This window comes from Acomys minous, assembly GCF_964271855.1.
Source record: "Acomys minous genome assembly, chromosome: 13".
Classification (NCBI taxonomy): Eukaryota; Metazoa; Chordata; class Mammalia; order Rodentia; family Muridae; genus Acomys; species Acomys minous.
In genome coordinates this window covers 34,772,087-34,785,190 of record NC_140495.1, presented here as the reverse complement: position 1 = coordinate 34,785,190, position 13,104 = coordinate 34,772,087, and the positions used below count along the sequence as shown (strand labels likewise).

The following is a 13,104-nucleotide window of genomic DNA, read 5'->3' as shown; positions in this document are numbered from 1 at the left end:
CTCTAGACCACATTTAGGAATAAACAACAGAATCAAAATCACTACAGAGATACCTTCATGACAATTATTGCTACACATTCACAACAACAAAGTTACAGAATTAACCTGAGTGCCCATCAGTAGATGAATGGATAAAGAAAATGTTGTATATATACACAATGGAGGTTTTTTCTGGACAGGAAGAATGAAAATGTCATTTGTTTTTAAAAAATGGGTGGAATTGGATATTATTGTGTTAGTCTACTAAGCCATTCTCACAAAGACAGATACCACATGTCTCATGGAATTTTAGTTTTAAAAAAATATGATAATAGCTGGACAGTGGTAGTGTGCGCCTTTAATCCCAGCACTGGGAGGCAGAGGCAGGCAGATCTCTGTGAATTTGAAGCCAGCCTGGTCTACAGAGCAAGTTCTAGGACAGCTAAGGCTGCAACATAGAGAAACCCTGTCTAAAAAAAAAAAAAACAAAAACAAAAAACAAAAACAAAAACCTAAAAACTTAAACTTAGTTATAAACTTTCCTAGTACACACACATTAAAAAGGAGGACAATAAAGTAAGAGAATGTGGAAAAGGGTAAGGGCAACGTGGTAAATATGACCAAATTACATATGCATCCTGTATTTAATAGATACTGAATTTAAAAAGATAAAAAGAATTAAGTAGGGCTAGAAGCTCAAAAGTTGTCAGGATAACAATGAATTTTGAACTGAAGTTTGGCAGGATGGACAGCCAATATTGAGGATTGTACAAGGCTGATGGAATGATTAGAACTTCCTCATTGTTAAGAGTTAAAATGTTGCACATCAGAACCATACTGTTGTGGACTATCTTTAGACACTGTCGTAGCCACTCACTGCCCACCTCTTGGTCTGACCTAACATCCTAGTAACTGTTATTCTACTGCTGGCTTAATTTGGAATGTAGCACACTGAACAGGCTTCTAGCATTCACAAACCCCAAAGCCAGGAATGGCTTCAGATAGCATCTAATACTTCTAAAAGAGTTTTCCACACTTTGCTCTTTAACCTGCCATCTATTGTCCCTCACCAAATAATTGCCTTGATTTATGCCTTTTGTGATGTAACTATACAATTTAGTGAGAATGACCACAATGGAACATGTGATTCAGGACATGCAGGATCCATGTTTCTGGCCCATCCTTGGTCATCCAGACTTGGCTCAGAATAAACTCTATCTTATCTCCCCACCCCCACCCCATTTTTTAAGTTTATATTTTAAGAAATAAATATGTTTTGTATCTGATTATGGTGTGGAAAGGCAGGGCTGATTAAGTATAAAGCATGTACATCTGTTCTTGGTTTGGATTGGGTTTGGTTTGGGCCTTTGTATGGCCACACTTGTCACTCCATACAGGTGCAGATGCTGGGTCTTTACAGAGCTTAGTATAATATGAGTGTCAGTGTACGGCAGTTGATGGACTGACCTGGGACTTGAGGAGCCCAACCTGATTAGCTTCCAAGATGTGTGTGTGTGTGTGTGTGTGTGTGAGAGAGAGAGAGAGAGAGAGAGAGAGAGAGAGAGAGAGAGAGAGAGAGAGAGAGAGAGAGAGAACTCAGTCTGGGAAAGAGAATGCTGAGGTTTGACTTGTGAGTTCTTTTTTTTTTTTTAACTCACCGTCACATAGAAGGGCCTCAAACTGTTTTCTTACATCTCTATCTCAGCGTGGATTTTCCTCGTTTTGAGTACTTTTTGTTTCCTTCCTCGTTGAATATCAATACCCACCTCTGACTCCAGTTTCAGTGTGTAGATGAACTCTTGTTTCCTCTCTGTTTTGTAGGTACTGGCTCATCTTCTGGACATGGTTTTCTACAGTGATGAAAAAGAGCGTGTCATCCCTTTACTTGTAAACATAATGCACTATGTTGTGCCCTACCTCCGAAATCACAGGTACCATCTGATTCCAGTAGGTTTCAGCTAGTTCACACTCTGCTTGAAACTCTGTCCCTTTCTGCTGTTTTTGGCCTCAACTACAAAATTTTTTCCTTACTTTGGCTCATTTATAATGGTTAAAAAAATTTTATTTTCATCTCATTTTTCTTATGGTTTCTTCTGTTTCTTGTTTCCATGTTAGTATCTGGGGTAAATGTGAACACATATAAATTCAAGATCGTGACTGAAGTGAAAGCATAATGTAGTTTAACGTGTTTTGTTTTCTGTGCAGTGCACACAATGCCCCTAGCTACCGAGCCTGTGTCCAGCTGCTCAGCAGTCTTAGTGGGTATCAGTATACACGCAGAGCCTGGAAGAAAGAAGCCTTTGACCTTTTCATGGATCCCAGTTTCTTTCAGATGGATGCTTCCTGTGTTAATCAGTAAGTTGTCCTCACTTTCATTCAACATAGTTTGTTAACCTCAGTCACTGTCTAGCAAAAGAAGGCCTTAATTAAGAGTAGAATCCTAATGGCAAATGATAATCCTGTGTCTTTCAGCTGGAGAGCAATTATGGATAACCTGATGACACATGACAAGACAACATTCAGAGATTTGATGAGTGAGTATCATGGCAGCCAAGCAGTACTTTTTCTTGTACATTCATTCTTAGCATGTGCTATTCTCATTTGAAAACTACTGAATTAGCTCTTTGTCAAGTTAAATAAAGATTCCTGTGGGAATGTTAATACACTGAGAAAGACAAGCATTCCATGTTTTCCCTTATATGCAGAATTTAGATTTTTTTTTTTTTAAGTTATAAGAGAGAGTATGGGAGTGAGAAGCTATAATCTCAGCCCTTAGGACAAAGGCAAAAGGATCACACATTCCAGAGCAGCCTAGATTCTGGTAACAAATAACAAACAAAACCCAAGATACAGAAGTAGAATGAGGGCTGTGTAGGAAAAGGAAGAAAACTAGGGCATTGTGGGGATAACAAAGAGTAATGTAGCTGTAAGAAGAAAGTATGTGATATGAAGGTATAGCAATGCCTGGTGAGAGCTCTCATTTTATATAATGAATATGTGCTAATAATGAAATCTTAAGGAAGATAACTTAATGGTAAGTAAGACTCTCTTTTATTTCCCCAGCACACAGCCTATTACCAGCATAAAATAGGCACTTGATAATTACTGACTAGACAAAAAGACTGAAAGTAGGTGAAATGAGGTAGGCAATTGATCTAACCTCTGTAACAGCCTACTCTAAACCGCTAAGGCTGTGCATTTCCAGGAAAGAGATGCATGGAAGAGAAAAATCAGAGAAAAAGAGTGTTATCAAACTGAACTGTAATCACTAGGATTCTATGAGTCTATAAGATTTTATACAGTTTTTTATCCCAAGGAGTTTTCTTATCTGGAGAAAGGGTGCCATGTTACCTCTTTTAGTTTCCTTTTAGCTGTTTTAAGTTTTAAATGTATATATTCATCAAATAATTTATTGAGAGATGACAGTATACCAGGCATTATGGTAACATTTATGAAGGTTTTACCATTTATAAAAGTGAGATTGTAAAGGAAATAAGATGGCACTGTGTGACAAAATTTAAGTAACAGCAAAGAGCTCATATTTGATAGGAAACTGAGGGAGCCAACTCTTCCTAGAAATGGAATTCCCAGCAAAGGGAACAAAAATTACAAAGGTCTTAGAGTGAGAGCAAATTTGGTAAGTGCATGTCATAACCAGCAAGACCATGGGCCTAGCAGAGTAAGTCATGAGCAAGGACCTAAATATGGAGGACAGAAAATCAGAACAAGTAGATCTCTCCAGAATTATTTTTTAAAGTAATACAAATGATTTAAACAGATGGGCTTTACTAAATGGTAATATTGGATATTTTCCCTTCTAAAACTCACAGTTCTAAGTTTTCTTGTCCGCAAAATCCTGCCGTTTGGCCTTCTGGCATGTGTATGCTCAAACTGTCTGCCAGCTTTCCTGCACCACAGAAAGATCTAAGTCCTCTGCTCCGTCCACTCAGTGTGTATGTCATGGGGTATTCACTTCTTTTAAATAAGAAATGATCATTTTCGGATGACTATCTGGCCTTCTGCTTGTATTCCTTCCCACAGCTCGAGTAGCTGTGGCCCAAAGCAGTTCTCTCAATCTCTTTGCAAATCGGGATGTGGAACTGGAACAGAGAGCCATGCTGCTCAAAAGATTGGCCTTTGCCATTTTCAGCAGTGAAATTGACCAGTACCAGAAGTACCTTCCAGACATACAAGGTAAGTAATTAAAGCATTCTATCCTCTCTGTTCAGAGTCACAGGGACTTGGGGTGTATTTATTTTGGGTTTTGGTGTTTTGATTATCTGTTTTTGTTTCTTGGAAAATATCTCTACCAAATCAAAATTTGAGTTGAGATAAATCAAGTGTGATTTGATGGGCAGTATTACATAACTGAAAATGTTAGCTTCATTATGTAAAAGAAATCAACACTTATTTTGAAATAATTATTCTAAACATTAACTATGATATATTGTTTGGTTCAAATATCAGAGGAATTCATATGCAAAGTCAGTTAATGACTGTTTCACTCTGGGCAAGTGTATTACTTATGTGTTTTAGTTGTGGACAGAAGGCCAGGAAATACATCCTTAACAAGAGAACAAATCAAGGGGATCCAGGAACTTATGACTGGCAATGACATGTGTATGTCTAATTTGGAACTGGTGGAGGTGGGCACGGTTCTCTAGAAGAGGAACGTATTAGATTGGCTCACACAGGACGGGCTGAGTAGTCCAACAGTGGTCATTTGCACACCGGAGAAGCAGAGAACACAGTAGCTGGCTGCCCTTTCTAAAGGATGCCTCCACGGTTACAATAAAATGTATAGGGCTAGGTTCTTCTCTAACTGACTCATAACTTAAAATAATCCATTTATTCTTATCTACATTCTGCCACGTGGCCAGTTACCTGAGCTCAGGCAGCACACATCCATCCTCTTCACATCTTGCCGGCTGTATCTTTCACACCTGCTTCTCTCCCAGAATCCCTCTGCCTGCCGCATGTTCCACTTAGTTCCTGCCTCAGCCATAAGTTTTTTAATTGACAGGTGTTGCATCCATACAATACACAAGAGATTCCTCTATAGTATTCACATGCCTGGTTCCTTCATGTTTACATTAATCTTTATTCAAAATATAGTTTGTGGACCAGTACTGCTTTCTTATCCTGTCCATACAGAACTCAAACATTTGAAACTTTTATTTGCTATATGGTAGACTCCACTAAATCTAATAAGGAAATACTTGATTTTTACACATATTTCATGTCACTTCTTAACCACTAATAAAAGTCACAGCCTGCACCAGATTGGAGGTTTTTTCTGTCTAGACTAGACATGAAGGTTTATAGTAACTGAACTTACGTAGGCATTGAAAACATGCTGCCTTTCTTTCAGAGAGATTGGTTGAAAGCCTCCGTTTGCCCCAGGTGCCGACTCTTCATTCTCAAGTGTTCCTGTTCTTCAGAGTGTTGCTTTTAAGAATGTCTCCACAACATCTTACTTCACTCTGGCCTACCATGATCACAGAACTTGTGAGTTAATTATAACTTAGAAGGTTACAAATATAAACTGTGAAAGAGTATGATTAATTTCCAAATTCTTATTAAGTGAAAATAAAACTCAATATTGTCAGTTCATGGCAATTTTTAAAGTTGAAAATAGTAAAAACAAGTTAGATTTCATCTTCTTAAGTAGCTTAAGCCTCAAATTGTGCAGATAACCAACTGCCTGTGAACCCATCTGGCTTAATACTAGATCCCTTTGGCACATTTTGGCCTAGCCAGCATGACTGGTGCTCCCTACAGCCATACCTCTAGTGAGAGACAGGTGAGCTGGACTGTTAGAGTCTGACACAAGACATATACTCACGTTTCCTGTACAGCATTCATCCCAGTGAAACTTGCTTTAAAAACTCTGAATAAATCCTAAAATAAATCCTCCCAAGCCCACTTCCACCAGAAATATGGTGACAATATAAGTGAGCATTTCCTTCGTGGTCTCCAGGTGCAGGTGTTCTTACTGATGGAGCAGGAGCTCACTGCTGATGAGGACATTTCACGGTATGTGTGCTTTCATTTCCGTATCTTCCGCAGGTTACCTAGAGTTACTCAGGAGAGTCTACATACACACTTCCATTATTTGGGGCTAGAGATATGGCTCAGTGGTGAAGAACACTTACAACTCTCTCAGAGGACCTGGGTTCAATTTCCACCACACACATGAAGGCTCACAACTGTCTATACTTCAGTTCCGGGCAATCTGACACATGGTGCACAGATGGATATAGGACCAAATTCCCATACACTTAAATTTTTTTAAAAATTGAAAAATTAGTGTTTCCTTTTTTATGTTTGAATATAATTTTACTTAGCCAGGAAACATGATAAACTAAAAAATTATCAACATTCATGGACTTCAGCCTCTACACAAAGATTCCACTTTATAATACTATTCAGTACTGTTTCAATTACATTAGTCATGTTAGTTTCAGTAGTTCAGATCTAGTCCCTGAAACTTAGACTAGATAACAAAGCCAGTATGGCAGGTAACCTGAGCCCAGGGTACCCACTGTCTAGGTCTTTCAGAATGTTCCCAATTGAGTGCACATAGTCTTACTCTTTTTAGAAGTAGTTTACTAATATGTATAAATATATTTGTTAATTGTAGAATAATTATTCAAAATCTTACATTACAGTTTTCCCTTAGGAATCATCTTGGTAGCTAGCTAATTATGTAGTGCTTACCATGTGAGTATGAAGACCTGAGTTCTCTCCGAGAACACATGTAACATGTCTAGGCATGCAAGCTGTAGAGATTCCTGAGCAGCCAAGAACGCTTGCTGCTCTTGCTGGAGACCAAGGTTCAGTTCCCAGCACCCACATGGCAGCTCACAGCCATCTGGAACTTCAATTCCAGGGAATCCAATAACCTCTTTTGACTCTTGCAAACCCAAGACATACATGTGGTCTATATACATACATGCAGGCAAACACTCACACACAGAAAGAAAAACAGAAAGAAAAAGGTGGGAGTGTTGCATACATTTGCAATCCCACTCTAAGGAAATGGGCAAGGCTGATCACTGGGACTTCCTGTCCAGCCAGCTGAGCCTACTTAGTAATAAGCTCCAGGCTCATGCAAAGCCCTGCCTCATACAAGGGATGTACAGGGCCTGAAGAATGGTCCAAGGTTGACCTCTAGCCTCCATATACACTCGTGCATATGGACCTGCACACACATGAACCTGCAGGCACACACAGATCTTGAATGTTTTTAACTCTTTGGTGCTACATTCTTCAACAATAGCTATGTTTATTGTTATAGAGAGCCCACACTCCTTACCAAAAGCAGTTGAGTAGTAAAACCTGTTGAATATCCACTTTTCATTTTTGTGTTTCTTGACTAATGAAAGTTATATACTGTGCTTATTACATTCTTAACATTTAAAAAACAAAAGTAAAATCTTCAAAGTACAATATAGTTGTGAACACTGTAATTACTGGTCATCAGTGCGGCTGTGGAAGAGACCAGTTGGTACTTTAGCATTTCCAGAACTCCTGTGAGCCAGAGGTCCTGCTGATGACAGCACTGTCTGTTTGCAGGACGTCAGGACCATCTGCTGCTGGTCTGGAGACAACCTATACCGGAGGTAATGGCTTCTCCACTTCATACAACAGCCAGAGGTGGTTAAACCTCTATCTCTCTGCTTGCAAGTTTTTGGATTTGGCCCTGGCATTGCCCTCTGAAAATCTTCCTCAGTTTCAGATGTAAGTAAAAGCAGGGATATTAAATATATATTTTTTGAAATATATTTGCTTTGGTCACTGATGTCCAGCCAAAAGTTCTTGGTGTAGGCTGAAGTATTCATAATTTTTGCTAAAACCTTACTGTATTAGAAGGGGTGGGGAAACACAGTTACCAGCAGTAAATGCTTGCTGGGGGTATGTTCTCAGACAACTCACTTAAAAACTAGAGGGTACCCTAGATGTGGCACGGTGGGGTGCACTTTAGTCGAGGGGACAGAGCCAAGCACATGACGGAGGGTGCTATAGCACATGTAGAAGTCACTGTGTGCCCGACTTTGAGATTTGGGCAGAGCCAGAAGGGAGCTTTAAACAGGTAGGTTAGGGTTAGAGAGCGTCACTACGAAGGCAGGCAGAACTGGAGCTGAGCTGTCTGAGGTGTTAAAAGATCTGTACTGCTGCTGTTCAGTGTTGAGGAGAGGCTAGAAAGGGGCTCTACTATGTAAAGCCTTGTAAGTAAATATAGGCACGAAGCCACTGAGGCTGTTAACCGATCAAGCAACCCACTTTAGGCTTGCACTTGAGAAGGCTTATTTTTTGCTTATAGTGTGGATAAGAGGTTAAGACAGAAGAAAGCATATTTAAAAAAAAAAATCAAAAATCAAAAAAGATTAAAAGCAGAGCTGGGTGGTGGTTGTCCCCATGCCTTTAATCCCAGTACTTGGGACACAGAGGCTGGTGGATCTCAAGTTTGAGGGCAGCCTGGCCTACAGAGTGAGTTCCAGGACAGCCAGGGCTATTACACAAAGAAACTCTACTCGAAGAAAAACAAAATTAAACCAACTAAACAAAAACAACAATCAAAAAGATAAAAAGCTCCAAGATCAGCAATTGTGCCTGCTTTGATTTTTGGTGGTGTTGTCTTAGTGCTGGGGATGGAGTCTAGGCTCTTCAGTGTGCCAGGCGGTAAGCACTCTACTCTGAGCTGTTGCACCCACAGCCCTTCTGCGACTTTGTGTTCTGTTTTTTTTTTTTTTAAAATCAAGAGAGTTGAGTATGTTCATATGTGCTTTTCTATGCATGAACTCTGGAAGGATATGAGTTGAGCAAAACTGATGGCTCCTGTGATGGAAAGGCTTTTTTTTTTTTTTTTTTTTTTTTTTTTTTTTACATATTGGAGAAATCCACTTTGTTATAGTACAAACAACTATACAAAAGCAGTTTCTTTTTTGAGCTTTCTGCCTATCAGTCAGTAGGAGGTTGAGGTGAGAGGACTGCAAGCTTGAGGCAGTTACTTACAGCAACACTATCTAAAAAATATTTTGTCTATTAGGTTAAGGGAACATTTTTTAATAATACTTTTTGGTCATGGATAAAACAATGAAGAGCGCTTTGCAAGTTTTCCTAGATTCTTACAGCTCTGGAATAGTGGTGGATTTTTTGTTTGTTTGTTTGTTTGTTTGTGTATGATTTTTGTTTGTTTGTTTGGTTGCTTGGTTTTTCAAGTGTAGCCCTGTCCAGCTGTCCTGGAACTCCTGTAGACCAGGTTGGCCTGGAGTGTTGGGATTAAAGGCATGTACCACCAGCACCAGCCTTGAAATGGTTAATCCTACACTTACTGATAAAGGAAATGAGTGATTGACCCTGCTCCCAGTTTGACTCAGCTGGCACTTGGGTTTGCATGTATTGGGGCCATGTTCTTCATACTAAATTATATAGCTTTATCTCCAATGACACTGGGCTTATCTTACTAATATAAGCATTCTCCCATTGGTAGGTACCGATGGGCCTTTATTCCTGAAGCTTCAGATGACTCAGGCTTAGAGGTCAGAAGGCAGGGCATACATCAGCGAGAATTTAAGCCGTATGTGGTTCGACTAGCAAAACTTCTTCGGAAAAGGGCAAAGGTACTAGTTCAAGTGGGCTCTTATGTTATTTTTGTGTTCTGTTTTACTGTGTATTCTATAACTGTGCTATATTAAATGCTGTATTTGTGAATCACTAAATGTTTCTTATAATATGAAGTTGAGATATTTGGTAATTAGGTTTTGGTTTTGAAGATGTATTTTTTGAAATATCTGTTTATCATACTCAAATTTTTAAAAAAGATAAATATTTAATAACATTACTTTTAAATTCCTTCTTGTCAAAATGAGTGAAAACAGTGGAACCAGTGCTTGTTAAGTTCCTAATGACAAACCTGAGAATGTCGGATGTTGAGTCAGATGGATGCGATGATGGAATAGACGTGCGCTGACTGAGGGCAGCACGCTACTAAAGGGGTTTATAGAACAGATCTATTGGATGGCTTCAAAGGGAACAATCAGAGAATAAAAAGAGCACACATTTTGCCGGGCGGTGCTGGTGCACACCTTCAATCCCAGCATCTGGGAAGCAGAGGAAGCAGATCTCTGTAAGTTCAAGGCCAGCCTAGTCTATAAAGCAAGCTCCAGGAGAGCCAAGGCTACACAGAGAAACCCTGTCTTGAAAGAGAAAGGGGAAAAAAAATCACACATTTTAAAAGTTTTAATAAACATGACAGAAATAACTCATCAAAACTGAATTAGCTAGATAGACCCGTCACAATAAAGGGAGTCACAAGCCTTTTTCCATGTGACGTAAAGTACACATGCTGAAATATGGCTAAGTCAATCTTTGACTTTCTTAAACTATAGCCTATCGATATATCTGATGACTTGACACAGCACTACTCTTAACGGAATCAAAAGATTTCCAAGACAGTACTTTTTTAAAATTAATTTATTTAGACCTCAGTTGTTATCCCCTTACTTGTATCCTCCTGTTCCTCCCTCCCTCCCTCTTTCACCCTTTTCCCCTCCCCTAGGTCTGTGACAGAAGAGGACCTCCTTCCCTACCATATGGTCACAGCCTATCAAGTCTCATCCTGGTAGCCTACTTATCCTTTCTCTGAGTGCCACCAGGCCTCCTCACCAAGGGGAAGTGGTCAAATATGGGGCACCAGAGTTCATGTCAGTCCCCTCTCTCATGCAACTGTGGAAAATGTCCTGTCTATTGGCTAGATCTGAGTAGGGGTTCAACGTTCACTGCATGTATGGCCCTTGGTTGGTGCAGTAGGTTGAGCAGACCCTCCTGGCTCCAGATCTGCCCATCATGATGTGTTTCTTGTGGGTTTCTAGGACCCTCTGGATCCTTCTATTTCCCCTTTCTCCCATATTTCCCACACCTAGAGTTCCCATAGGAAGTCCCCACATCTATCCTGATCTCCTGGTAAGTGAAGACTTTCATTGGACATCCCTTTTGGGCTAGTGTCCAATTATAAGTGAGTATATACCATGTGAGTCTTTCTGGGTCTGGGTTAACTCACTCAGGATGATCATTTCTAGTTTCATCTATTTGCCCACAAATTTCAGGATTTCCTTGTTTTTAATAGCTGTGTAGTACTCCATAGTATAAATGTATCACAGTTTCTTTATCCATTCTTAGACTGAGGGACATTTAGATTGTTTCCACGTTCTGGCTATAATGAATAAGGCTGCTTTGAACATGGTTGAGGATATGACCTTGTGTGTGGTGGAGCATCTTCTGGGTATATTCCAAGGAGTGGAATAGCTGGGTCTTAAGATAGCCCTATTCCCAGTTTTCTGAGAGAGCACAAGATTGATTTCCAAAGTGGTTGTACAAGTTTGCACTCCCACCAGCAATAAAGGAGTGTTCCACTTTCTCCACATCCTCGCCAGCATGTACTGTCACTTGAGTTTTTGGTATTCGCCATTCTGATAGGTGTAAGATGGAATCTCACAGTTGTTTTGATTTGCATTTCTCTGAAGACTAAGGACGTTGATTATTTAAGTGTTTCTCAGCCATTCGATATTCCTCTATTGAGAATTCTGTTTTAATTCTGAGCCCTTCCAAAACAGCACTTAACCTTTAATATTTCCTCCATTTCCTATAACTTGTTACGCCATGTTTCAGTTTTTCATATCCACCCCACTCCTGCTCCCTGCAGCTTTAAAAACACTGCTGAGAATAAAGCCATCTACTAAAATGTGACTATTAACTAGAAGGTTAGTGAAGGGACTCAAAAATACAAATCTCTCAAAAACATTTATTTAAAAACAAATCTATGTGAGCCAGGTGTGGTGGCATATGCCTTTAATCCCAGCACTCAGGAGGCAGAGACAGATCTCTGTGAGTTTGAGGCCAGCCTGGTCTACAAAGTAGGACAGCCAAGGCTACATAGAGAAACCCTGTCTCAAAAAAACAAAAAACAAAAAAATTATGTGGAGGAAATCAGGAGAAAATGAGAATTATCAAAGACTTGCCCCATAAATAGTCTAGGAAGGTTAAGTCTGTAGTTTGCAGTATGGCCTTATCCTTTATGACTGAGTGAGCATGCAAGCATCAGGATAACCTGCCAATATCTGCCCTGAAGCAAAGCAGTAGTGGAGACGGTGTGTTCATACTGAGCCTTTGCTAATATCTGTCGTCTCTAACGTTCAGAATCTTTTCAATACATACCGTCTGGAGGCTTATCGGATGGTTTGTGGGGCAGGGTCTGCATGTGCTCACGTATCTGTCTCAGCACTAAGGAAGCTGTATTTGGCTCTCTACAGAGCAACTAGGAATGGTACAAGGAACTTGCTTCTTCAGGAGCCAAATTACAAAAAGTTGTGAACCAAAGTCTGATCTAAGGTTTGAGGATAGAACTTTCGCTTTTTTGTCACAGGATTTGGGGAGGAAATCATGAGTCCAGAATGCCTTAGTAATGGGAAAACTCCCTTTGCCCAGAAGTTGACCCACAGATAACACAGCTGTTTGCACTAGAAAGTTATCTTCTCATCCAGATCCCTTTAAACAAGGCCTTCATGGCCAAGCATACTTTTCATGAGAACAAAGGCTATGAGTTCTCCTCTTTCCTTCCACAGGACGAGGAGGACTTTAAGATTTTGGAGGGATTGGAGATGGCCAAGTATCAGGTGAGGGTGGCTACTGATGCTGTGACATGGCAGCAAAAGCTACAAGAGAGGTAAATAGGAAGGAAGGTGGCCTCCTTGTGTGGACTTATGAAGTCAAAGGAGGAAAAGAGTGTCTGGTTACTTATTTAGTATTGAGGATAGGCACATAAAAACTAAAAACAAACAAAAAACACAAAGAAAGATCTCAACAGGAATATAAAAAGATGTCATTTATTTCAGCTTTTGAGACAAGATCTTATATCTTGAACTTGGGGTCCTCCTGCCTCATCTTCCCAAGTGCTAGGACTGTAAGCTTGTGTTGCCACAGCCAACTTAAGTAGTAGCTCTGTCTAGATACATGCATTCTCATTAGACCTCCAGACTTGTGCATGTGATCAGCAGAAATGCTCTGTGTCTTGCACTGGTGCAGCACAGTAAGTGAAAGGCAGAACCTGGACACTAGCTGTCC

General features: G+C 40.0%; 1 protein-coding gene across 6 annotated transcripts in view; it reads left to right on the top strand.

The window, feature by feature from the left end:
* DOP1A (DOP1 leucine zipper like protein A) overlaps positions 1-13,104 on the top strand; it is a 95,330-nt gene that overhangs the window by 81,246 nt on the left and 980 nt on the right. For 4 of the 6 annotated variants that reach the window (XM_084753457.1, XM_084753458.1, XM_084753456.1 and 1 more), the window contains 9 exons: positions 1,801-1,910; positions 2,185-2,334; positions 2,452-2,513; positions 4,021-4,173; positions 5,351-5,487; positions 5,960-6,015; positions 7,558-7,722; positions 9,476-9,605; positions 12,606-12,656. In XM_084753457.1, the coding sequence (XP_084609583.1) occupies positions 1,801-1,910; positions 2,185-2,334; positions 2,452-2,513; positions 4,021-4,173; positions 5,351-5,487; positions 5,960-6,015; positions 7,558-7,722; positions 9,476-9,605; positions 12,606-12,656 (1,014 nt within the window). The remainder of the gene's footprint in view (positions 1-1,800; positions 1,911-2,184; positions 2,335-2,451; positions 2,514-4,020; positions 4,174-5,350; positions 5,488-5,959; positions 6,016-7,557; positions 7,723-9,475; positions 9,606-12,605; positions 12,657-13,104) is intronic. The other 2 variants (XM_084753460.1, XM_084753461.1) reach the window with 1 other exon arrangement.